This window comes from Rhinopithecus roxellana, chromosome 5 (genome assembly GCF_007565055.1).
Source record: "Rhinopithecus roxellana isolate Shanxi Qingling chromosome 5, ASM756505v1, whole genome shotgun sequence".
Lineage (NCBI taxonomy): Eukaryota > Metazoa > Chordata > Mammalia > Primates > Cercopithecidae > Rhinopithecus > Rhinopithecus roxellana.
This window is the reverse complement of record NC_044553.1, coordinates 172,845,154-172,872,368: the sequence shown is the minus strand read 5'-3', so window position 1 is coordinate 172,872,368 and position 27,215 is coordinate 172,845,154. Positions and strand designations below refer to the sequence as shown.

General features: G+C 49.9%; 1 protein-coding gene across 2 annotated transcripts in view; it reads right to left on the bottom strand.

The window, feature by feature from the left end:
• MEGF11 (multiple EGF like domains 11) overlaps positions 1 to 27,215 on the bottom strand; it is a 379,901-nt gene that overhangs the window by 243,593 nt on the left and 109,093 nt on the right. The window contains exons 2-3 of one of the 2 annotated variants that reach the window (XM_010363596.2): positions 8,313 to 8,418; positions 3,883 to 3,984 (exon numbers count right to left, since the gene is read on the bottom strand). In XM_010363596.2, coding sequence (XP_010361898.2) covers positions 3,883 to 3,984; positions 8,313 to 8,410 — 200 coding nt within the window. In that variant the 5' untranslated portion in view covers positions 8,411 to 8,418. The remainder of the gene's footprint in view (positions 1 to 3,882; positions 3,985 to 8,312; positions 8,419 to 27,215) is intronic. The other variant, XM_010363597.2, reaches the window with a different exon arrangement.

Below are 27,215 nucleotides of genomic sequence, written 5' to 3'. Positions count from 1 at the left end.
GAAGAGATTTGAAGTGGCCACTAGAGGCTAGAGAGAGGAAGTGACCTGCCCAAGGTCATGGAGCAGAACTTGGACCCAACCCCAAGTCCTTGGGCCTTGAAGCCAGACCTCTTTCCACTTTTCCATCAGCACCTCAGTGGAGCTTGCCCTGTGGACTCTTCCTCAGCAGCACAGCAGAGGGTCTGGTCATCAGAGACATCTATAGGCTGCGTTCCATGGAGGGCCAGGATGGCTTGGGAAGAGAGTCCTATAATACAGGCTGGGACAACCTTCCCATACCTTAAAGCCCCGACTTCATAACAAATGACAGTGCAGAACTCTGGGGAAATCTGTGATATTTAGGAATGTCGTAAGCTAAGGTCATTCAACTTTGTCAAAAACCCATAATGGAAGGAAAGCTGGCCTCAAAGCAAAGCTACGTCCCCAGCACAGAAGGTAGCCCCCAGCAGTTTCAGGGGTTGTACAAGCCTCTCAGGTAAAGAATGACTCAGAATCAACTCAGGGGTCATCCAGCCTGTTCTCCCCACCAAACAGGATTATCCCCAAGCCCCCCAGTGTGGGGTGGTCTGGGCTTCATTAAAGCCCCTCAGGAGAGAGTTGCCACCCATTGTTTCTGGCTCACCCATCTTTGTCCCTGTGCAGGTTGGAAAGGCAAGAGAGGGAAGCAAGGCCAGGTGCCAGGTTGCTCTCAGGGGAAGGATGCTGAGTTAAAACATGCCATTCCACACCAAAGCAGACGGAGGGTGCAGCTGTTAGCATGCACACTCTAGGTCGTCAGGAAAGCTGCAAGTGACTCAATAATTTAGCAAAATAATTCACGTTCTAGGAATACAGCCTATTTTAATAAGCAGCCACCACCTCAGTGGTGATGGATGGCAGCCCTAGCCTCCAAGTACCCAAAAGAGCCACACCTCTGAGCAAACTTGGCTCTCACACTGGGCCTGCCAGGGCTTCGGGAGGAGCAACACTACTATTTCTGCCTCTGCCTTTGACCAGGGCCTCGAGCAGCCAACTCTGGCAAAACTGGTGGGGTGAATGAGAGCATTTAGTCCCACCTCCTCATTCCACAGTCCCATCTCCTCATTCCACAGTCAAATGCTAGAGGAAGGGGATACAGTAATAGCTGAGTAGCCCCTATTGGACCACCTTTCTGCAAATAGCAACTATAAAATCTAAGGGGAAATATACAAAACAACTACCTGAAGGCACTTGAGGGAGGACAAAAGCAGGCAGATACTGGAGGCAAGTGGACATTTGAGAGAAGGGAATGGTGCTGGGCGAGTTAGCACAACAATACTCCGGGCAACTAAAATTCAGATAGAAAACACACAACCTTGCTCGTTTGAAGAACCACAGGCCAAGTCCAGGGTGGACCCAGCATACCTGCTGGGTATGCAGGTGGGGAAATCTGTGATATTTGGGAATGTCGTAAGCTAAGGTCATTCAACTTTGTCAAAAACCCATAACCGAAGGAAAGCTGGCCTCAAAGTGAAGCTGCTTCCCCAGCACAGAAGGCAGCTCCCGGCAGTTTCAGGGGTTATATAAGCCTCTCAGGTAACGAATGACTCAGAAGCAACTCAGAGGTCATCCAGCCTGTTCTCCCCATCAAACGGGACTATCCCCAAGCCCCCCAGTGCGGGGTGGTCTGGGCTTCATTAAAGCCTCTCAGGAGAGAGTGAAAGGGGAAACCTTAGAAAGGGAGAGCCACAAAGAGGGAGCCCCAAAATCTTTGTAAAATCCCTGCCCAAGTGTCTGGCCACTGATTTATCCTTATGGAGGGCATATTCCAAGCAGCCTAGCTAAGGCTAAAAATATTAAATTTTCAGAGTTTGGAATTTGTGTTTAGCCAAGTAACCAGGCCGCCAAAACAAACAAACAACAAATTAATATTATCTGGAGGAACATAACAGAATTCGCTCTCCACAACATGTCATTCATAATGCTCAGAATACAATCCAAGATTACTAGGCATATAAAGAAACACACTGGCCAGGCGCAGTGGCTCATGCCTGTAATCCCAGCACTTTGGGAGGCCGAGGCATGGATCACGAGGTCAGGAGTTCAAGACCAGCCTGGCCAATATGGTGAAACCCCATCTCTACTAAAAATACAAAAATTAGAAGGGCGTGGTGGTGGGTGCCTGTAATCCCAGCTACTTGGGAGGCTGACGCAGGAGAATTGCTTGAACCCAGGAGGCAGAGGTTGCAGTGAGCCGAGATTACGCCACTGCACTCCAGCCTGGGCAATAGAGTGGGACTCCATCTAAAAAAGAAACACACTACCCATGCAGAAAAAAAAAAAGCAATCAATGAAGACCAACCCTGAGATGACCCAGATGTTGGAATTAGCAGGTAAGAATTTTAAAGCAGCAAGTGTAGCTCGGCTCAATGTCTCACAGCCAGTTAGCAGCAAAACCTCAAAGAAAACCAGGACTTTGGCTTCTCAGCACAGAACAAGCTTTCTCATCTGTGTTGCTGCCCAGTATGATTCCTGAATTATCCTCAAAGAGGAACTGGGTTCATAGGAGAAAGCAAAGGAGAAATCTGGAATCAACAGATATTCGGCAACTAGGAAAAGGGCCCACCTGGGGTCTCTCCCTTACTTCCTTATTTATCCTTCAACAGTTAGTCTCTCACCCTTCAAATAGTGTCGCTTCACATGTGGCTAATATGTCACACTTTCCTCCATTTTCCCCTGTATTTTTTCAGAGTAATTTTCACATTCCTGACCTCCCTGGACACTGCAGGGTAGGTAGAACAAGGATTATTAAGGTTTTTGTGTTTTTTGTTTTTTTGAGACAGAGTCTTACTCTGTCACCCAGGCTGGAGTGCAGTGGCATGATCTCGGCTCACTGCAAGCTCCGCCTCCCGGGTTCATGCCATTCTCCTGCCTCAGCCTCCCTAGTAGCTGAGACTACAGGCACCCACCACCACGTCTAACTAATTTTTTATATTTTTAGTAGAGACAGGGTTTCACCGTGTTAGCCGGGATGGTCTCGATCTCCTGACCTTGTGATCCGCTCACCTCAGCCTCCCAAAGTGCTGGGATTATAGGCGTGAGCCACCACGCCTGGCCGGATTATTAAGTTTGATGAGTACACTGGGAATCCCAAAATAAAGTGTCTTTCTCAGGGTCATCCCTTAAAGCATGTTGTTTCTTCCTTCCTCTTGCCTTTCCCTGAGTGACATGATAACATATGATCTGCAGGAGGGCTGCAGACAAGGGTGCAGGACTGCCATGTGCAGTTGTTCATGTTGAGCACTGCTAAGGGAAGCCTGGCCAAGGTGCTGTGAGGTTGCTGAATTCTAGCCTGCACTACCCTTCTTCAAGCTGGATGCCCTGATGTGGGACTACATCTGCTCAGGGCAGGGGACTCTCTTAGGTTGGGTTTTTCCCCCAAAGGCAGACCCTGAGAAAAGGATTCAAGAACAAGTAGTTTATTTTGGAGGCAATCCTAGGAAGTACTGGTAGGAGGATGGAAGAGTGAGACAGGGAAGTAAAGGCAGCCAATCTATGGTATATTATGAAGCAGGTTACTTCTATGGGCAACTGGAGACTTCCAGGATACATGTAGAACGTGGCTAAGAGATGTTTCTTAGAGTGAGGAAGAGTGAAGAAGTTGGGGTAGTTATCTACCAACTCTCCATCTCCCCATCCCTGGTTGAGGGATGCCCTCAAAAGCATTAACTCTCCAGCACTTCTGGCCTGTCCTACCCACAAGCTCTTTTGGCCAGAAAGAAGCCATCAGCAGGGCATCTTGGGTGTTCAGAGTGGAGGTGCATGACAACTTCTGCTCCAGCGGCCTTTTTCTAACTTGCACAGAGGCAAGCCCTAAGAGCCCAGTGCCTTTTCCCTGCCCCGTCATTTGAGAGAGGTACTCACCGGTGCCTGGTGCACTTGAACCAGTTGAGGATGTCTGTGCATCGTGTGTAATAGATCTGATCGAAGGGGTGTGCATACGATTCCTGGACAGTCACAGCGTAGCTGAGAACCAGATGGGAGATGGGAGCCATGATTAGCACTTGGGAAGTTGAGCTGATATTCCACAGGGCATCTGAGCCCACAGCCCTGAGGCCAAGCTCCACAGCCAAGTGTCCAGAGGCTCTGACCTCCCCACTCCCAACTATCCTCCCCCTTCCCTGAATGCCCTCATATTCCAGCCTCCCCGACCCCAGGTTGGCCCCAGGACATATCCCTTACGGACCTTTGGCCAAGATCATTTTCTAAAATTCAAGTTCATTTGTTCGTTTAACAGAGAATGAATAAAGAAGCAGGGGGTAGTTTTATTCTATGTGACTCTGGAAGGCAGAGCAAACAAGTTTAAAAATACTTTATGTGTTTGTTCATATCTTTATGATTTTCAAAGAACATGCTTGGAAGCTGGACTTTGCAGCAACTCTGTGAAGTAAGTGGCCCCATTTCATAGAGGAAGAAACTAAGGCTCAGAGAAAAGTGACTTGCCCAGCCCACACTGCAGTATCAATAGGTGCTAACATTTATTGAGCACCCTGTGTCAAGTGTTTTAATACATTTTATTCCTCACAATCTTAGGTAGGTGAAATTATTCTCACTTTACAGACTAGGAAACTGAGCATCGGGGGCATAAGTGGCTTCCACAAGCTCCCCCAGTTACCTTCTACTCTATTCTGCCTCTAGTATAGCTGGGGGTACATTGAGGATATGTCCCTAATAGAAGTGGTTTCTTGTCATCCTGCCTGTTAGCTGTAAACCTGGACCAGCAGGTGGAAGCCACAGGGAAGCAGATCTCAGCTTAACCAAAATAAGCCTTTCTACCTGCCGGCCCCTGGCATGGGTTGTATGAAATGGCATTCAAGCCAGGATGCTGAAGTGAGGACTCACGTTTCCTAAACAGGCTAGAGAGAGGACCTCAGCTGTGATCTAAGGAATTAATTTCTATGTAGGTTGATATTATTCAGTGTTTTTCCCAGAAGGCTCACTGACCTGGGCCAGATGGTCGGGTCCAGGCTGTAAAAGCATGTCTGCCTTGCCTGAGGAAACTGCACTGGTTAACTTGCAAGGGGGCTGGGCAGGCCAGCTCCCCAAGTGGGTCCACAGTAGGCTCTCTGATGCCTGAAAAGTCAAAGGTCTGGCATCCAGAAGGAGGAGGCCAGAAGCAGTCAACAATGTTCAGAGGCCTGGATGGTGGGAAATTCTGTTTCTCTGAAGCACTGGGGATGTAAGGAGGGCTCTTGGTGTGCCCCCACCAGCTGGCATACCTGAGATGTGCCTCAGAGGCACACATCTAGGAAAAAACAGCCCAAACCCTGTTTTATCTCCAGGCTTGGGGAAACTGAGGCAACTCGCCCCTCACCCCGGCCACCCAGAGCACCCCGGCCACCCAGAGTCCTCTTCCAACTCTGGGATTGCATGATTCTTTGCTCTAACACATCTCCTGAATACCTCACTCAGAGCAAGAGGATGAATGGGGAGCGTGCACGGGCCCTGGAATCCAAACACGGGAGCAGGAGAAGGGGCAAGTTTGAAGCCTGTTGCCTGTTAGCAGCATGACCTTAGATATGTTATTTGACTCATATAAGCCTCTGTTTCCTCACCTGTAAGTCTAACCAGGTTGTGTGGTTATTGTGAGGATTAAAGGAGGGCAGTAATATTTTCTATCTCTCAGGGCAGTGGGAAAATAAAACAAGATACACTATACATGTAACATGCTTAAACAGTAAGTGTTTAATAGATGTTGACAGGCAATGATTCACCTCCCGTGCTAGGCACTGAGGGATCTTTCCTCTCTGACCAATGTTGGGGAGAGAGGGAGCAAGACCAGCACACAGAATGGATTCCCCACTTTTGTTAAGCACTTGGGGGTCCAGCCTTCCTTTTCAGCTGTAACATAGACCTTGGATGCCCAGAGAGAAGCTCAGCAGGGAGCTAGAGGGGGCAGTCACGGGGCAGGGACTGGGCTCTGCAGGATGCCCTGGGCTGAACGAGTCTGGCAACAATGCCTTGTACCAACTCCAAGTTCTCTGACCTGAAGTGTGTGCCCCTGGTTTCATGGCTGGGCGGCTTAACACTGCTCATTTGCCAACATGCTAATGAGGGGCCAGATTAATCTTGGAGAGCCAGGCTTTACTAGCCGAGAGAGGTCGTTACGCTGGGTTTTATGGTGGAGGGGCATAATTAATGAGGAGCCACCAGAAGCACTAATCCAGCTGAGAAATTCTCCCTAAGCAATCTCCAGGGACCAGGGTGTGTTTCTGGAACAACACAGGCTAGATCCATCCACACATAACTTACAACGGAGCTCAGCTGGAAAGACTGAGAAGAAGAAAGCACCTGGTGTCACCAGGCATCACCCACAGGGCTTCCCCCTTGGGGCCGGAGAAGCCCAGAGAGTCCCCAGACCTCATTCTAGCTGTTAGGTTTCACTCCTTGTCTTCCTATCCAGGCTGTAACCTTGGCTGATAGCCTAAGAAGCCTGAAATGCCAGCTCAGTTCAGCTCAGTTCAGAATATTTTCACATTCCAAATGTATTCATGTTGGGCAGGTGTAGAAAATTAGTGAGTACAAATGGGGCTCAGACAGAGAGAAGTCAGAGGGGGCCCTCCTTGTGGGGGACGCTCCCTGGAAGAGAGGGACTCCGGATAGAGCCACTGGGTCAGGCAGAGGTGAGCAGCTGCAAAGGAGGCACTCGAGAGGCTGTGATGCAGCACAGACAGTAGCAGGAAGCAGCTGTGTCTTAACAGGACCAGAGGGATGAAAGGGGTCCTCTGAGGCTGGAGTCCAAAACCCACAGAATAACGTGGGGCTCTTCCCAATACCTCTCTGACCCACTGGGAAATAAAGGTTTAAATTCACCAAAGCCAGAATGGGCAAGGGGCCTGAGTAACCTCAGAATCATGTAGAACGCTTATGAAATATGCAATATTGAATCAGCATCTCAGGGATAGGCCCCAGAAGACTTTTTCATATGCACCTCCCATGAGTCTGATGTGCACTAAAGTCTGTGATAACCCGTTCCTGCAAAGCCACAGCTGTCAACAAGAAAAGACAGCAACTGACACTTATGGTCCTCAAAGCACTTTCGTGAAATTGCTGCCCTTGATCCTCCAATGAGCCTGTGAGGCAAGGATAATGATTCTCTCCACTTTACAGAGGTGGAAGTAGGCGCAGAGCCATTCAGAGACTTCCCCAGAGTCACACAGCTAATAGGTGGAAAAATCCAGATCGGAATGAACTGAGGTCTTCTCATCATGGATCTTGTTTTCTTCCCACTTCACCAAAAACGGGCACACCACAGTACTGCCTTTTGCTCCATCCTCAACTTTGTTGGGACGCCACACACAGGATCTGGTCCCCAGGGATCACACAAGTGCAGACACTGTCCCTCTGCCTCCCAGCTGATCCTTCCTGACCCGCAAGTGTCCAGGCTACCCCAGAGCCAGGTCCTGCCTGGATGAGGTGCCTTTCCCCGCCCTAGGGCTGGGCTATCCACCCTCATGGGCATGAAGCATTGACCTCCTCCAAGTCCCCCACCTTTCTTCCTCTACCATTCACTTCTCCCATAGGGCCCTCATCTTCATTTTATTCATTTGATTTATTAACATCTAAGTGGCAGAGTCGTCCTGGTCAGCATGGCCAATCAATTCCAGGGTTTAATTTGGTTTTTCCTGATTGGGTCTCTGGTCACTATCTTTCTGCTCACCAAAATCAATACTTTAACCTTGTGCTTCAAAGTCAGGCCGTCTGCAGGGACCCGGCCCGTTCCCCCAGGACCCAGTGCCGCAGCTGGAATGCAGCCTGCTCTTCCACTGCAGCCTCGGCCGCCCTCCCCCAGCAACACCCTGCTCCCACCAGACCGGAAGTAATAGGACCCCCTCACCCGTCCTCCTCAAGGCAGGCTGCTGGGGCCACATATCCAAGCTGCCACGTGGCTGCCAGTCCTGGGAGACCAGGAAAGGCATCACAGCATCAGAGAGCGTGCCACCTGGAACCACGGTCCACATCTCCCCACTTCCTGCACCCTATCTGGCTGTGGACAGGGACTGAGGCCCTCTGGGTCTCTACTTTCTCATCTGTGCAATGGCTGGGAAGCGCCAGTGCAGGGAGGGGTAGGACAGTGCGTCGTAACTGCAGTTAATGTAAGTTGCCTCCACCCTGACCTTCCAGACAGAATCTACACTGCTCTGTCCTGTCTCTCAGCATCAGGGCCATCTCCCCAGCCAGGTTGCAGACCCTCAGAGGGCAGCTCCTGGATCTCCTGACTGCCTCTGTCCCTTACTTCCATGCCCAGGGTGACTCCCCAGAGAGTTCCTGGCCATCTGAGGCCCACACCTTACCTCTCCCAGTGGCTGCACACGTTGGGGTCCTCAGGGTTCAGGGAAAGGGTGGCTTGCAGGAAGGAGAAGGCAACGAGCCCAGTCAGGGAGAGCGCCATCGCGGACCCTGCACGGGAGAACAAAGGAGGCTGCGTCTGTGATCAGACCATGTTCCTGGCATCTACTTACTTTCCCATCGTCGTGGGTAATGAGCATTTGATATTTCACATTGCAGGCTTTGACTAACACCGTAATAGTTCACCGGTTCTGAGTAACAGGAGAGTGGGAAGCCTGAGTCAGGGAAACGTCCAAATTCCAGGCCAGGGGTTCTGAATGTTTTCTGACTCGGGGACTGCTCTGAGAATTGAGTGAAAGGTATAGATGCTCTCCCCAGAAAAATGCCCACAAGTGCAAAATTGGCTATAATTGCAGGGTGTCCTCAGGCCCCCAGGCCCATCCTTGGACCCAGGGACCCCAGATCTGGACTGCTTTAAAGGAAATGCCCTCCCCGTTCCCTTATCCCTCATCACTGACATTCTTTGCCCATCTACTTCCTTTCCCTACTCCCTCCTGCCAAGAAGAAAGGGAAAAAAGATGTCTGGTGTGGACCTGGGGGGAAATGAGCCAAGAAAACCCTGAGCTCTGGGCCCACAAGCCACGGAAGACTGGACCTTGCTTCTTCTGTCTCCTATGGGGTATCAGCTACTTCTGCCCAGAGTGATGCAGTCATCACATGCCATTCCCACTGTGGGATGCTGGTCCTAGACCACCTGGTAAGGGACCGTAAGGGATGAGTTTGCAGACTTTGATCCAGGCCCCTGAGGTGACAGCTATGGCAGGTATGTGCCCACATGGGATGCCAACTTCCTTGCTTCACTGAACTAGGGATCCCCAACCAGGGGCTCCTCACAGAGGGCAGACAACATTTCTGGTGGGAGTGGCTGAAATGCCTCCTGAGGTTCCTTCCTGTCCGGGCACTCCAGGACTCTGTGTTCCTCCTGCCTCAGAGAACTTCTATTCCAAGGGTTGTAACCTGCTGGGTCGCTGACCTTGAGGGGTGCGGAGGAGCTAGAAATCATGAGCACCCAAACATCATCTGTAGGCTGAATGAACGCTGTGACTCAGAAAGACGGAACTATTTTTCATGTGTATGTAGATGCTATCATGATTTATTTAAAAGCTTTACTGAATTCAGAGTAGCTTTTCTTCTTAATCAGCAACACTAAAAATTGCAGCTTCTAATAACCGGGGGTGGGGGTGTTATAGAAAATATTTTGACATTGGAAAGGGGTCGCAGGCTTGAAATGGTTGGGGATCTATCCCACTGGCCCTGGGTTTGCAGATGAGGAAGCGCTCACCCTACTTAGGAGAACAGATAAAAGCTGGCATGTATTTTGCACACACCCCCATTTGTACCCTCAGGGAAGCTAAATGGAGTGCCTTTCTTCTGAAAGGTTAAACATTCTCCTCCCCTCCACAATAATTTCCTTGTTAAACTCTTTCTCAGCAGCTCCTTCAAAGATAAACAAATTGTCACAAATTCTGTATAACCGTGGGGGTCTAAATTAATGATTAATGAGGTGTTTCTGTTTGAGATCTGGAAATCATCTGACTAAAATGCAGATTTAGCCAGATTTCAAATGAATGCATTCTGAAAATCAGAAAGAGGGGAGCGATTCTGGTGTTTCTGTTCCATGTGCAGAGTCCAGGAGTATGCAAAGCACAGCTAGCTGCTCAGAGTTCCCCACCCACTCCCCCCAGCCCACTCCCCCATCCCCAGAGACCCAATCAGCGCCTCAGAAGGCTCCACACAAACTGGAGTCTGTGCCACACCAGGGCTGCAGAGGAGCTCAGCAATCATTTCAATCCATTCTCCTCTGGGAGATTCAACCTAGAGCGGAGAAAGGGCCTGCCCAGGACATGGCATTGACATATGCGGAGAGTCAAAAGTGGAACAAGCATCTTCTTCCAAGTGGGGTTTGGGCCAATCAGGCATCAAATAAAGAAATAAACAATGGGACACAGAGCTCCAGAAGGCATGGAGTCTGAATGCCAACTGTAGGGGATGCCCTGCCTTGTCTTGATTCTCTCTGTGGCCCTGACTCATTACTTGGGCCACTCCTATAATCTCCAGCATTCTCCCAAGAGAACCTCCTGACAGCGTCTTCAAACTCATTACACCAAGAGTATCAAAAGATGAGGCCACCTGGATAAGAGAAGATTGTTCCTCTGCTCCCTTTTGACCCATGTGTTGGGAGAGACAGGTAACTTGGATCACTGCTGTAATCTGTGAGATTTTAAAATCCTCATGGAGAGAGAGAGAGAGAAAAGAATAAAAAGAAGGAAGGAAGGAAGGGGAAAGGAAGGGGGGGAAGAAAGAAAGAAAAGAAAAGAAAAAGAAAGAAAGGAAGAAGAAAGAAGAAAGAAAAGAGAGAAAGGAAGGAAGGTAAAAGGAAGAAAGGAAGGAAGGAAGGAAGGAAGGAAGGAAGGAAGGAAGGAAGGAAGGAAGGAAGGAAGGAAGGAAGGAAGGAAGGAAGGAAGGGAGGGAATTCTCCTTGTCTCACTTCACTCAGGCGCAGTGAAGAAAGGAGCCGTCACCACATGGGGGCAACTCATCCCCATTAACTTTAATGGGACTTTCCTGGGATCTCTCTGAGGCCAGATCCCAAAGACATATGCTTATGAGATGACTGAGGGAAAATCAATCCTGCTGCAGTGGTTATTAGGCTGACTCCATTTGGAATGACAGAGGTTAACATATTGGGCACCATCTGATTTAGGGCATTAATAATTAAATAAGAAAATGCCCCTGGTTTCACTTCAGGGGAAGAGTCTATGTAAATAGATCTGCTGGTTCTCTTCCCTCTGGTCCAGCTCTCTACATATTAGAGAGCAGAGGAAGTTGCAGAGGTGGAAAATTTTCTTTCCTTATTGGGCACCATGGCTGCTTTACTCCTGATGGACTGGGCAGGGAGGATAAAGGGAAGAGAAAGTGCCCAGGTGGCGTACCTCTCACACCTGCAGACATGGTGTTGTCAGCCCACGTGGCCACCCACGGGCCAGGGCCCAAACTGAGCACTCTTGGCGCACCACCTGCCCTGGCCTGAGCCATGCAAAATACCATCAGCTGCAGTGCACTTGAAGATACTCAAAGCTGCAAGGGATTAAGTCCCACTGGGGGCGCTGTGAAAGCCTTTGTGGAGTGGGTGGGACTTGGGCTGGATGGCATGTGCAAAGGTGGAGGCTAGAGAAAGGGCATTTCTGGGACAGGTCCACCCAAGCAGTGCGTGGAGGCAGGAATGTGCAGGAACTTTGGAGGAACCAGAGAGCAGAGAGCTTGCACTGCAGTACAGTGGTGGGCAGCATGGGCACCTCTGGAAGGCATTCTCTACAGCTGGGTTCTGTGGAACACTAGCCCCAGGAGATACTGATAGAAATCTCTCAGACGAAGGTCTCCAAGGGTGAATAAGCTTGGGAAATGCTGCTTGCTATGTCCTCATCCTAAATATTCAGTCTAAGCATTTTAGCATAGCTTAGACTCTGAGAAGACCCAAAATAAAGAGACCATTTGGCTTTTTGTTTCACCCAATATTTCCCATGGAACTCTTTCTAGTGACACAGCTCTAAGAGTGGTGTTCCTGATGATAGCGGCTTAGGAAACTCTGCTCCCCTCCCTCAATGCCAAGTCTCAAGAAAGGCCTGGTGCATGTCAAGCTGTATCCTGAGAGTCTGCATGCACTTGTTTATTCTAACACCCAAGAGCCTCCTATGCCTGGCACCTGGTGTTAAAGGAAAATGCTATCAGGTAGATTAAGGGACACTGGCATCATAGCAAAGGATCCCTCCTTCTGTCCAGGGCTTCTGCTCCAGCCTTGGTTGGCTTTGCTGGCTGAGCAGGTCTTAGAGATGGCAGTATCCTCTGGAGGCCCCTGCCTCTGCCTGGGACCCTGCCATCACTAGCACCAGCACCTATGGAGGCGTCTCTCTCTCCAGTGGCAGCACACACCTGGCCAGACACTAGTTGCTCACATTAGCTAAGATGCATAAATTGGGGCAGAGGGCAGACAGACAGATGGCCTCTGCCCTGGGATCAGCTGTTACAACCTCAAGGTCCATCTGTGCAAAAATTGTACCCCACCTGTTTCACTTCCACCACTGGCTTCATCCTCCTGACTGTGCCTAAATCTTGGACGCTGGAGCCTGGCCCATGTGCCTGCAGCCTGCTGTCTGTCCATCCCAGTCCATCTTCCCGTGATCCTTTGCTTCTCAACATATTTGCACTGGCAGCAGGAGTGGCAGCAGTCAGACACTATTTTGTGGGCCCAGGGAAGTTTCCAATCCCACAACAAAGGGGATCTATTATAGTGGCTGTTTAGAATGCTGTGCTGAAGAAGCGGGGCTGAGTGGGAAAGCATGCCAGGATTGATTAGTAATGTCTGTCTTGAACTCTGGGGAGGGACAACACAGGTGCCATGCACTGTGCCTATACTGCTAAACAGGTGTTACCACTTTGGAAATTTCTCCCCTCCTATATTTAACACTTAGATATGGCCTTGGCTCTTCCCTCTGGACCCTAGGACCTAAGGATTATTTCCTTCCCCTCGTACCATGACACGAGAACATACACTTGATGAGGGCAGGGGTTTCCATCTGTTGTGTTCACGGCTATGTCTCCAGCTTCAAGAGCATTGCCTGCACATGCAGGGGCTCAACATCTTTGTCAACTGATTACTGACTCTACAGCCAACCTCCACCCTAACCTCTCAACCATCCCAAGCCTCAAGATCAGCCACATTGCTTGTGTCTGGCCTGAGAGAGGACACCAAAGACCCATCCCAACAGCAGGTCACACCGCACAAGGCATTCCGTGTTGTGTTAACATTGCACTTGAAGAGACACCAATCTGGTGGCATCAGATACTGTACAGTGGGCGCCCAGGACATCCTGAGAGCGATTCAGAGATTCCTGCCTGGACCACCTCATCAGCACCAGTGCATGTCTGCTCCCCACACTAGCACAAGGCAGGCATTGAAGCCCAGGCAATAGTTCAAGCTGCAGTTGGGGACTGGGTGTTCCAGACGCCTCATGAAAAGGCGCTTTCAGGTCTGAGAAGCAGCAGAAGCAAACCCCAAACTGGAGCTGATAAAGCAAATGCCTCACATTTCCCCCCCGGGCATGTGGATGGAGAGAGAGCTTTCTATCTTCTATTTACAGAAGATACACACACTTCTCTACTTTTTTCTGAATAAAACAAAAAGCCAAGTTTGCACACAATGGGGCAAATGCCAAGGTTATCGCCCCGTCTAGTGGCCTTCCTCTCCCTCTGCCCCAGCTCTCTCAGCTGGCTCCTAGTCCCCAGCCCTCTCCATTTACTGGCCTTGCTAGGGCCTGATTAGTGCAAGATGAAAAGAGGAGTTGGATCAGCCCTCATAATTAAGAAGTTTCATCCTTTGCCTTGATGAAGTCTCCTGCCCTGCAGCAATCCCACCAGGGGTTGGGTTTATGTTGAATGCTTTCTAATCTTCCTGTACTTAAAAAAAAAAAAAGTTTTAAAAATAAATCCACAGCTCTTAATCTCTAAAAGAGTGATTCCCTGACTGCAGGAGCACAGCAAAAATTCTCAGTGCCAATGTGGAGTCCCTGCCAGGTGCCTGCCCCCTGGGATAAATCAGAGGGGATTGGAATCACCTCCTGAGACAAGTTAAAAGTACCCCTCCAAGTCCCTGCTCCACCACCCTGATAAATTCTGGTTTCTGCTTGCCTGGGAAGCCTCGGGCTACAAATCCTGAAAATGGTACCATGAGGGTTGCAGCCACCATTCATCAGGGTCAAGAGACTGTCCTGTCCCCTGCACTCTCAAGCCCAGCAGAGAGCAAGAGAGAAATCACAGCCTATCCTGGAGCAGAGCGGTAGAAACCGCCAAACTAATAAAGCACCAGCCTCCCTCCCACAACAGGCGCAGCCTCTGAATTCTGGGCCCCCAAACAGCCTCCTGCCCTCCCCGACTCCCAAGCAGGCAGCATCTGCAGCCCCAGCCTCCAGCCCCTCTGAAGATGAAGGGAGAAAACTTATCTATGTTCTTAGGCCGTTCCATTTCTCACAAAGCAATTATCTCCATCTTTCCATTTCGTTGCAAATCAGGACACAGTCAGTTGGCCTGACCAACCCGGATGCTTGCCTGGCCCCTCCCCACCCGCAATCTGCCCACTCCTGGCCTTCTCAACCGCCCTCTCCCACCTCCTCCCAGGGCTATGGAGTTCTCATAACTGTAGGTATCCCTCATACCCTGCATTAAATCATGGCGACATCCACAAAACCTCTGAAGACAAGTCAGCCTCCCAGGGCCCTTCAGCTCCATGGGGATTTGTCTCCGTCCCTGCCCCCTTAAAGAAAACATTCCTTAAACAACAAGGAGCAGCCACAGGGGCCCAGGGAGAAGGAGGGCGCAGAGGGAGGGAGTCCTAGAGAATCCCTGGAAGGCCAAGCCTCTCACGGGAGCTGAACTGTGAGGATGATGGGCTGGACAGCAAGCCACATGGTATCAGAACTGGCACCAAGACAAACCTGGGAGCAGAAAGGGTCCAACACCTTATCCCCTAGAAGGGGAAACTGTTCCCTGAAAGGGTGGTGACTTGCTCAAGGACACACAAAAATTTGGTTGCAGTCTTCATGTGAAGGGAATGGTGGAGTCCACCTGACCTGGGTTCGAATCCTGCCCTTGCCTTCCTGGCTGCATAATCCAGTGGAGTTGTTTACCTGCTCCAGGGTTGAGTGTTTCACGTCTTGCACATCAGGGAAGACCAACTTCAAGGGCTGTTAAGATAGTAAATGAGAATACAGGTAATGCAGTTGGCCCAAGGTCTGGCACATAGATGGTACCCAATGAACTATTAGTTTCCTTCCCATCCACATCCTTCACCTCAAAGACTCTTCTAACTCTGTATTTTAGAGTTTCTAAGGAACTGGAAGAAAAAAGAGACCTTGATAGAAAAATCCTCTGCTGTAGAATCTAGGCATGGCTGTATGTTTTGGGGGACTCCTGGATCAGTCTTAACTGTACAATTATCAAGACAGATCTCATCTTTCATCCATCCCTTCAGCAAACATTTATTGAATGCTCACCAGCCACTGTGACACAGAGGAGACTCAGGCGGGGCCCTGCCCCAAGTCCCTGAACACTTGCTGGAGGGGAGGTGGGAATGGCTAGGAGAGGGTAGTAGATCCAGGGTGTGGCTTAGCACCGAGGCCTCTCCCTGCAGGAAGCCTCTGGCCAGTGTGATGGGAAATCAGAGGACTTTGTAGGAATTGATGCTAATGTCCCAGCAGGTCCCCTGCATGTTGAGTCTGGCCCATCTCCATTCTAGATGCCTCTGGATCCACTCTTGATCAGGGCCGCCTCTGAAGGGAGAGAGAACCTTTCACAAGCTCACCCAGCCTCCCAACTCCCTCCTGTCGGGGCTCAGAAAGCCATACTTCCCCTATCCTTGGGTCTCCCCTATTGAATTCAAAGTCAGTACCAGTTCCTCTCTGCCTCCTAAGTCACTACCTTGCTGTGTGACCCAGGAAAGGTTGCTTAACCTCTCTGAGTTTCACTCTGCTCGTGCACAGGTGGGAGTCAGACTACATTATCTCTTGGACCCTTCCAACTCTGTAAGCTTATCTATGAAGTATCTCCCTTCCCTGCCCTTCCCTTCCTTATCTTCTCCTCCCTCTTCACCCCTGCACTTCAGGTTTGTGCCATCTCCCAGCTGCAGGGAGATAATGCAGAGGAGGCAGCAGAATTGGATTCTAGTCTTTGATCCTGGAAAACTCATTTAACTGCCCTGAGCCTCCTTTTCCTCTTTTACAAATAGGAAGGATGAGAGAACAACAATTCCTTGTGAGGATTAAACAGATAATGCAGGTGGTGCCCTGCAAACTACAGCCCAGTGGTGAAACACAGAGGTTAGTATTGTTGTGATGGTCGGGACCCTTAGTTGCTGCCCACCTCTCTGTCTAATCTTCAGCACCCTTTGAAGATGGGCCTCTTTCGTGTGCTGCATTCCAGCCAAGAGCCCACACTAGGACAGGATCTCTCCCACCACACCTCAGGAGCCACCTCTCCCCAGTCAATAGACCCCCTGAGTCTGGAGATAAACAGAAGAGCCTGGCTGTCAGCCCACAGACATGGGCATCAGACAAGGGTAGCCTCTCCAGGTTTCCTTAGAGAACCTTCCCAACCAACCTAGGCCAAGGGATTCCGAAGCCAGAAACCAATTGTCTCAAAGTTCGAAGTGTCCTACACGTGTTCTCAAAAGAAGGTTGTCAATATAGGTAAACATGTTTTAACATATATCTTTAACCCAGCATTCCATTTCTGCAATTTCATGTTTAAAACCTGGCCAGGGCCAAAGACAGGTTCAAGAATGTTTGTTGCATTCACTCTTGGTAAAGAGATATTTGAGCTGGGCACAGTGGCTCAGGCCTGTAATCCCAGCACTTTGGGAGGCCAAGGCAGGCAGATCACTTGAGATCAGGAGTTTGAGACCAGCCTGGGCAACATAGTGAGATTCCCGTCCGCACAAACAATAACAACAACAACAACAAAAAGCCAGGCATGGTGGTCTGTGCATGTAGTCCTAGCTACTAGGGAGGCTGAGGTGGGAGGATCATTTGAGGCCAGGAGGTTGAGGCTGCAGTGAGATGTGAACATCCTACTGCATTCCAGCCCGGGTGACAGCCAGACTCTGTCTCCAAAAAAGAGAGAGCGAGATGTTTGCTGCAGCACTGAAGTAATCTAAATGCCCATGAATGGGGCCTTTGCTAAATGAATTCCACCCTGTCTATATAACAAACTATTACGCAATCATTAAAAATACTGATGTGGAAAAGTATGGAAACCCATACACCAGGGCATTACTAATATTGGTCATCTTCTGGGAAAGGGATGGAAGACTTGTGCTTTCTAAGTCAAACATTTTTGTTACATTAGTGTTTCTTACAATGAGCATTATCATCACTATAGTCAGAAAAGCAAAGATATTTTAAGACTAATATGTGTAAGTTCACCGACATGGGAAGATGAAAAACACAGGTTACCAAGCAGCATGAACATTATGATCACATGTATATAAACTGTGTGTGCATGGGCATACGGTGTGTGTGCGGACAGCAAGGGGGCAAGGACAGAAGGATCCTCAGAGGGTATTAAAAATGTTAACAAAGATGTCTGGATGATGATATTTTAGGTGACTTTCTTTCTTTCTTTCTTTTTTTTTTTTTTTGAGACTGCGCCTCTGTTACCCAGGCTGGAGTGTGGTGGCACGGTCACAGCTCACTGCAGCTTTGACCTCCCTGGGCTTATGAGATCCTCCCACCTCAGCCTTCTGAGTAGCTGGGATCACAAGCTCACACTACTACACCTGGCTTTTTTTTTTTTTTTTTTTTTTTTTGTAGAGACAAGGTCTCACTGTTGCCCAGACTGATCTGGAACTCCTGGACTCAAGTGATCCTCCAGCCTCAGCCTCCCAAAGTGCTGGGATTACAGGCATGAACCACCATGCCTAACCAACTTACTTTCTTCTCTATACATTTTCAGTATTTTCAAACACCAGCCAGGCATGGTGATGCATCTCTGCAGTCCCAGCTACTCAAGAGGCTGAGGCAAGAGGATCTCTTAAGCCTCGGAGTTTGAGGCTACAGTGAGCTATGATTGTGCCACTGGGTGAGATCCAACCTGCGTGAGACAGCAGGATCCTGTCTTAAAAATACATTTTTTTAACCACCATAAAGCCACCTTCATTTTGAAAACAGAAAAGGGAGGGCCCTATGGGCAACTCCTCCACAGCTTACCCTCCTCCAGGCCCAGATTCTCCCACTGTGCTTCTTGGGGTACATTTTCCCAAAGAGCAAGGGTTCACAGAGGGCTTGAACCCTAAGCCTGCTACCCCTAGGGACACAGACCACTTGGGGGAGCCGCCCAGGCAGCCTTGAAGCCATCTGGCTGCGGCGAAATTGCCATCATGATGGTGTGGCATGTGTCCACGCTGTGATGGTTTACTCATGCTGTGATGAAAAACATTATACTGTTTCAAAGACCCAAAATGATCTCATGACACAGAAAAATAGATGGATAATGCAAGATTTTGTCAGCTCTATTCAGAATAATAAATGAGTCAGGTATTCAAATTTTTAAAGCAATTGATTGAGGCCCTTTGTCCATGACACTGATAACTTCTGGCTTGCAGCACGGTTGGGTCATGGCCGGCACTTCACCTCTCTCCTCTGCGCTCACACTGGCTCTGCTCCTCCCTGGAACAGCAAGAACAGGGAGCCCTGGAATCTCAGGGGGTTTCCGGGTCCTAATCTCAGCTCTGCCTCTTACCAACTGTGTGGCCTGAGGATGGTCATTTAACCTCCAGGGCTCCCAGCTTCCTCATCTGCAAAATGGGGTTAGTAATAAACCTGACTCCCAAGGTTGAGATGCCAAAGAGACACACATTATGAGAAGGGCCTGTGAACAGCACAGCCCCAGGGAAAATATCAGCACGGCTGGGTTTGGCATTGTCCTCTCTGATGCGGTGTATGGGGTGCAGTACGGATACTCCTGGGGGTGCACAGGGAGAATGAGTGTATTAGGGTCCAGGGCCCGATAAGGACTGCCTCCCGGGAGTGGGCAAGTCTGCCAGAAGGGAAGAAAGGAACTGAAGGTGAATTTCAATAAGTTTGCAATTTGGCCCAGCCCAGGCCCTGCTGACCTGCAGTCTAAGCTAGTGATGATTCCAAGTCTGGACCAGAGGCCAATTTGGCTGCATTTCTGGCCTAGACTGTGTCTGACACCCATCTCACAGCCACATGCATTTGCAATCAAATAATTCTTCTGAACTCTAATTTCCTGGAGGTGCAAGAAGCTCACCCACCTTCCAGAACTTCAGCACCCTATATGCCCTCCCAAAGGAAAGACCCACTAAAAAACAGTACTGTGGCCGATCAAAATCTGCCCCTCATCTCCCCAGGTTTAATTTAGAAAATGGCACATAAGTCCCAGAGTCATTGTGTGCCTGGCCTGATTATTCGTTGTTTATTTCAGTATTTTCCAGGAAATTGTTCATTAAGGATAAAAGCACCTGCTTACTGTAAGAGACCATTACACAAAGACCCTGTCGTGGGAGCCTGGGAAGAGCATTAATTAATGAAGTGAAACCGAACAAACATGCTATAAATTAAAGGTCTGAAAAGAAATGCCTGGCATTTAGTGGATTATGAAAGAAGGATGAAATGAAACATCATATTTTTAGACCACAGTGGGGTAAAAAAAAAAAATGGGAGGGAGAAAATTACAAAAGGTGGCCGAGGTAACGATCTATTTCTGGAGCAACTGAAGCCTGTGCTTCCATTAAGAGAATTATCAATCAATTCTGTTTTGTCTGGGGGCATATACGCACTGTGTGTGCTAAATTAAAAAGCTTAACATGTCAGCATAGTTTCTTCTGAGGGTTCCATGGAAGAATGCCGACTGAAGCATTTAGGCTTCAGAGAGGCAAGGCAGGTTATGAGGAGGAAGTCCGGGGACTTGAGCCATGTCACTAAGTCAGGCCCGGCAGGGCACAGGCCACCCTGAGCACCAGTGTCGAGAGAAAATGTAGCCAAACTCCAATTAACTGGAGCCTTCAGTTAATTGGAAGGTGGCCAAAACAGCCGACGACACTCCCTGGTGCCAGTCAGGCTCAGTCCTCACTGGTGCATTTCAACCAAAGCCAGTGAGGTTTTTTTTTTCCCCCTTCTGTAGAGCAGCTTTTAGGGCTAGCTTCTGATAACTTATTCAGCTTAATTTCCCTCCCTTCATATCCGCTCCTGAACAAGGACAGGCCTTTAGGAACAATGATCCTGAAGTCATGCAAAATCCCGATAAATCCAGAGAGATTTGACCCTATTCATCATACTCCACTTCCCTAGGCAGGAAAAGGAAAAGGACACAATCACAGAAGTGTTTTGGTAACAGGTGCTGGAACTACAGAAACATCTTTTCTGCATACCTTCCAACTCAGCAGGAAATTCAGAAACGTGAACCACCCATTCCTTATTCCTGGAGGCAAAATGGAGGCAGGGTCAGGTTTCCCGCCTGACTCCAGCTTCTCTCAGTTGCTTTCTGTTCCCTCCCCAGGCAGGCCTGAGCCCAGGAGGTACTAACCGTCAATATACTGAATCACCCCATGTAGAAGGTGGGACGCATGCACCAAGTCCAAACCATGCTTCCCCAATATTCTAATTCTGTGGTGTGCCCACAAATTTCTAAATTTGCCATAATACATACAGGGACTCAATAGGGTAGGAAGAACGGGAGGCAAGCCAGAAGCTTGCTAAGCCATGGGAGGCCTCTGACACAGGTATGTTTGGCTGTGCCAAGAGGGAAAGAGGAGAAGGAAAAGGAATGGGGTGGGGAGTGAGGCCGGTGGGAGAAAGACCAGCCTGGCAGGCTTGGGAGAGCAGGCATCTGTGGGCCTGGGTGTGCACAGCTGGCAGGAAGCAGGACTGGAAGTCTGAGCTCAACCGGGTATTGGACACTAATGCCATACTCGGGGACTTGAGAGCCCTTACTAAGAATACTCTGTGAATATCCCTTGTTGGATTAGAACCTAGATGTAGACTCGGTTGAACACTGAGTGTGCTGTTCACTCATCAGCCACTGTGCACCTTACTGAGCACCAGGGCAAAGGAAAAATGGATGGTTCCCAAGAGCTTGCACTGTGCCAGGTGCCAGCCTTGGTACATGGCCAGTCTCAGTCCTTCCAGTAACTCCATCAAGGAGGCATTATGATCTCCTCTTGCAGGTGGCAAAATGCAGGCTCACGTGGATGACCTAGACACAAATTCAGGACTACCAGTTTGTCCAATGCCATGCTTCCAGAATGTCTCTATCCTGCAGACTCAGGGGTGTGTGTGTGTGTATGTGTGTGTGTGTGTGTGTGTGACAGGGATAGGCTCATCTCTTTGGATCAGAGCTTCCTCCATGCTCACAAGATTGGAGCTACTGTAAGAAAAGAGAAAAGGACTGACTTGGAACTCAGAAGACAAGCTTGGACTGGCTGTGTGACCTTGCGTAGGAGGCCGCCTGCTTGGTGCTTCATTGTCCTCTGTTAGCCAAGAGGAAGCCTCTGTCAGCCAGGGTTTCTCCCACCTGAACCACAGCACCCAGAAGAGGATTAATGGACAGTTTTCTCAGTTCTCCCAAGGATGGTACATAACCAGTACCATTCTAGATGCACAAGAGAAAAGTCAATCTGCTACTTGCAGTGGGCACGTTAGGGCATGAGGGCAGGATTATCTCCTAAACCTGGCTGAGAAGGAATTAGGTGGCTAAGGGACTAAGGTCCCTTTGGCTCTGACCTCAGGAGATGGGCTGCAGATGAGGATGCCAGACGTCCTGAACCATGTTAGGTCACAATATCCCATGTGTATTTCCCTCCTGTCATCCCTTGGCCTAACTATCATCTTTAAATGAGCCGACTGTGCCTCAGCTGTGCTTTGAGGAATCTAGGGAGAGACTGGGGATGGGCCTCGAAAGGGGATAAGCCCTACTCCTCACTCCCCACCCTTAGGGCAAGCGTTGTGTGTTAGGTGGTGGGGGGCCGGGGATCGGCAGCAATAACTGTCAAGAGATTCTGAAAAGGAAAGGTGAGCTTGGGAATCAAGAATTAAGCACACGATCCCCCTGCGCCTCCCCTACCTTAGAGGATGTGGAGTTTATTTTATTACACAACAGGCCAGTTCCCCAGCAAGGCAGAGCAGTGGTTTGTACCCCAGTTATAAGCAATGCCCCATCCTATTCTGGGCTCTGTCCAGAAAATACTCTAACAGCTTAAAAAGTGAGAGCACTCCTAGACCTCCTTAATGTTAGGCTTTGCTCATGGAGCCCCCACGATGGGATCTGGGAAGGGACAGCAAATTGTGGAATTCTGCTACCACTTCTGCATGGCTCTCAAGAAACAGCAGTAGCCGTGGCAACATCTTTGCATCAAAAAGGACATATATAGACAGAACAGGCGCCCGCCAGACTGTGGATCATTCCACAAAGTGGAGATGAGGATAAAATCACCCCGAGGGAGGAAGGCAGAGGAGACATTTATTTCAAGGCAATTTCACCCACTGTGGAGCAATCACTAAAGCCAAATGGTAGAGCTGTGCATATATATGTCTCAGTGAGTAAGTGTGGGAAGAGTGAGTGAGCCAGCACTACCACCAGCCTGGCGCAGCTGCTACAGGGAGGCCCTGTGAGGGGACAGCATCTGCTGACAGGACTGTCTGAGTCTGAGGACAGCCTGAGCTGAGCCCCCAGCCAAGGGCCAGGAGAAACAGGCCAGGGACAGAAAAACACAGAACTGGGTCTCTTGGCCCAGGTGTGCCAATAATCAGCTGTGTGACTCTGAATGAGTCACTGCACCTCTCTGGGCTATTCTCTGATGAGGAGGAGCTAGAATCACTTCTCAAGCAGGTGGTCTCGCTTGAGGAGAAGACATGGGCCTGAAGGCCTGAGTTTGAGTTTTCCAGAAGCACCCACCAGCCAGGGGACTAACAGAAGAACCTTAACAGCTTCTCTAGGCCTTAGCTTCCCCATTTATAAAAGGAGGTTGACTGACAGTCCTGCAATTTGAGAGCCAAATCAGGATCCTAACTCAGGTCTCTTGCAGCTCTGGAAAGTTCTACAGTGATTCCAAGCAAGAGCAGACATGAGCAGGGAGGGGTGCCTCCTAGTGCTCTCAGCATCTGCCACAGTGCGGATATCAATAAACATTCGATAAGTAATCTATGATTGGATCAATGAACCAGTGAACAAGTTCCTGCATTTGCAAGAGGGGACTGAAGACGGTGGTGGTGGGAAGAGACTTGCCCAAGGTCACACTGCTGATCATAGCAGAGCTAACCCCAAATCCAGCACTTGGCCCACTCCACCAGGAGCAGCACCTCCGGTGGGGGCTAGGCCAGGCCGAGGCGGCCTGTGGACAGGGGATGAGGAAATTCCCCCTGGAGCATGCTGGATTCGGCCCCGGAATCCACCAGCCCCTCAGTCTACTGCCTGTCCAGCCCATTCACAAAGCCCCTGTCTCATGGGGTGCTTCTCCTCCTCGGGTGCAGAGAGAAGGGCTGGCTGCCCAGCAGCTGGCCAGGCTCTCTCCCTGGCACTTCCTTCAGGCTTTCTTACAAGTATTTACTCTCCTCCTACAAAGATGTGCACAGAGGAGGCAACTAACAACAGAGGCAGAGCGGGATGCCTCAGGAAAGCTTCCGGAAGTTGACTTTCTTCACTCCAGGGACCTCTGCTGGGAAGTCACAGCCGGATCCTATTCTCTTCTCTCCACCTGCTTTCCTGGGCCCTCAGAAACTGTTTTCACCAGCCCTGTCTCCCCAGGACTCAGGAGGCTTCTGCAAAGACCATTCCTTACCTTCTAGTGAGCTTTTAACAAAGCACACCCTCATTCACCGTGTCCTTTGATCCCAGAAGAGCCTGTTACAGATGAGGACCCCGAGGTGGGACTCAGGAGGGTAGGGAGTTTCAGTGGCAGAGTGGGGACCAGGAGGGGACAGAGGGGGCAAGAAGCAGCCCAGCCTTTCCTCTGGGTCCTCCTCTGTCCAGGAGGAGCTACAAAGGCAGAAATCAAAGCTCCGCCATCAGAGAACTCAGGGCAGAGGCTCCAGGTGGGGATAGAGGGAGGGGGAGACCCTCCTGGAGGGAACATCTTGCTCCCGCTCCCAGCACACATGGACACTAAGCCACTGTGCCCACTCTGGCTGTGCATTAGAATGGCCTGAGGAACGTTTTTCAACTCTCAATGCTGTGACCTCATTCCCAGTCAACGAGGTGGGAGGGGTCAACTAGGTGTGGGTGGAGCTTGAGCATCCATGTTTTCTAAAAGCTCCCCCAGGTGATTCTAAGGAGCAGCCAAGGCGGAGAACCACCCACCAGGAGATCCCTGAGAGCAAGGGCATCAATATGAAAGCCCACCAAGGGGATGACCTTGTTCTTTCTTTGTCTCTTTCTCCCTTCCCACCCCACAGCACAGGCACCCAGCATGGGTACCCCCTTCCTGCCAAGTTCTTCCCTGGAATCACAAGGGTCCCCAACCCATCAAAGTGTCAGTGGGTGGCAGAAATATGGGACCTCTAAACCATCAGTGAAGTTGCCTGTTACATCCAAAAGGCCAGCTAGGCCCAGGTGAAAGGGAAAGGCAACATCACTCTAACAGGAATGCCCACTGACCCCTCCCTTCAGCAGCTATACAGCAACAGGCACAGGGCAGAGAGATTCATAGCTCCGCTAGCCACCCCGGGGCTGGTACAAGTGCCCTGGGCACTGATCACCACCACCTGAGCCCAACCATAGACTGTCAATGAACAAATCTTTACCTGCACCTCTGCAGGCAGGTGTCCTAGCATCCATGGCAGATCCCCTTTGTAGAGACAAACCTGTTCTTCCTTCTCTCTACCCATCTATCTCCTCAGCCATTATCTACTGAGCGCCTCTGATATGCCAGGCGCTGAGGCATAACAGTGAACAAAGTAGACACTCTTTCTCCCCATAGAGCTTATTTGCTGTAATCCCCATTATACAGAGGAGGGGACTGAGGCTCAAAGAAGAGTGACAGCAGAGCAGGGGCCAATCCAGAATTCATGGATAGCTCTGCTGTAGAATAGCTGCCCAGGTACTCTCCAGTCCCACAGTGAGAAGCAGCCAGACCCTCCTGCAAGGACAGGAGAGCAGAACTCACTTAGCAGAGGCCTGAGCCGAGAGCAGTCCCGAGCCCCAGAGCCCCGAGGTCTCCACATCTGATGGTGTCTGTTCTCCCTCCCTCTCCCTCTTCTAATGATAACTCTGTGAGCTGCAATGAAATTCACCTTAATAAGCACTCATTAGAAATATGCTAATGGGGAGGAAGCTGATATCATATGCCCTAAAAACCAAAGGGAAAAGGAGGTTAAAAAAAAAAAACAAAACTCAATATTGGGTTTTGTCTCATTTCAAAGCCACTTTCAAAGTGGCCATAAATCTTCTGTGAGATGTGACATAACAAGGAGCTGCCAGCAGCTCGGACATTAATAATTAGCTATAGGGGGATGCCTTTGGCTTTGGAGTTCTTACTACAGGGAGAGAGAGGAAAGGTGCATAGACCAGGACCTGGGTGCCATCCCCAGCCTCAGACCTGCACATCTAGAAGGGGAGGCGGCTGGGCCGAAGCTTGTGGCTGTGAGAGGCTACAATATGTGCCAGAAAGGCAAGGCTCAAATAACGGAGATGGGGATGAGCACACACACTTTGCTGGGTCCCCGGCAGGACCGTGTGAGGGAGACATCTGGCTCTGGTGTGGTGGTTAAGGAAACGTGCTCTGGAGTCAGAGCTGGTCTGAACCACAAACCAGCTCTGCTAATTACTAGCTGAGTGACTCTGGACAAATGACTTAATCTTGCCGGGGCTCTGTTTCCTCACCTGCAAATGGAGATAGCAATTGTATCCATTGTGAAAATTAAATGAGATAATTACACACGGTATCTGGAACATTGTAAAAACTCACCAAATGTAGCTGCTATTACCATTGGGCGCACAGTAAACAGAAGCTACTGTTTACATTGTCGCTTCCTCCAGTTTCCTCAAACCTCTCTTCATAGCCACCCAGAAAAGCCCCTGGGTGTTGTGTCATATCCTTTTTTGGTTTTTAATTTGCTGGGTGATTTTGGGAAACTGACTTAACTTCTCTGATCCTTAACTGCCTGTTCTACAAAGTGAGGATGAGAATTCCTGCTCTGATCTACCTCTAGGGTGGTTGTAAAGATCAAAAAGATAACACAAGTGAAAGTGCTTTGAAATGTATACTAAATGATACATATTCAGGGAATTATCGTCATTCACCTCCAGCAGGGAGGCTGTTCTAGATGCCATGGTTTGCCTTCCCTCTCCCGGCTGCAAGGGACTCTCTTTCTCCCAAGACCTCACAGGAAGAGTCTACATTTCTTAGACAACAGTGTCAGCAAACTACAACTCTTAATTCCTACAGATGTCTAACTGAAGTTTCCGGCAGAGACAGAGACAAGCCAAAGGCCAGCGTTTGGATGGGATGGCTTCATCATCTGGAACGAGTTGTTTTTCATTCCCACTAAGACACGGATTGGTGCATGCCTTTCCGCGCTCAGTCACGTGTGACTCCCCACGCACACCAACGCCTCCCACAGAGGTCTCTACCCTGATCAGTGTGGGAACCCCGCTGAGCACAGGCTTGGATGTTGGATCCATGTCAAGTTGTCCTGAAGTGTCTAAGGGCTCTCTCTCAATTCTGTCCCGATCTCACCGTGGATAGCGGCCTGCGGGCTCCCATCAGTCCACAAAGGCACACACCGAGTAGCTGGAAGGCAGTGGGGGCACAGGGACAAAACGGGGTCCTTGGGCTGGGTCCTGCGTTGTCTGCATTGTTGGCAAAGGTAGGCACCTTCTCAGGGGGGCGTCTTATTGCCTCACCCTCGTGCCTGCTCTTTGCCCATCTCTTCTTTTTTTTTTTTTTTTTTTTTTTTTTTTTTTTGAGACGGAGTCTTGCTCTGTCGCCCAGGCTGGAGTGCAGTGGCCGGATCTCAGCTCACTGCAAGCTCCGCCTCCCGGGTTTACGCCATTCTCCTGCCTCAGCCTCCCGAGTAGCTGGGACTACAGGCGCCCGCCACCTCGCCCGGCTAGTTTTTTGTATTTTTTAGTAGAGACGGGGTTTCACCGTGTTAGCCAGGATGGTCTCGATCTCCTGACCTCGTGATCCGCCCGTCTCGGCCTCCCAAAGTGCTGGGATTACAGGCTTGAGCCACCGCGCCCGGCCTGCCCATCTCTTCTGCCTTTGTTTTCTCTAACTGCTTCCTTCAGGTTCCCATAATGCCCCCACTAGCACATTCAGTCCCACTCCTGAAGCCATTCTCTCC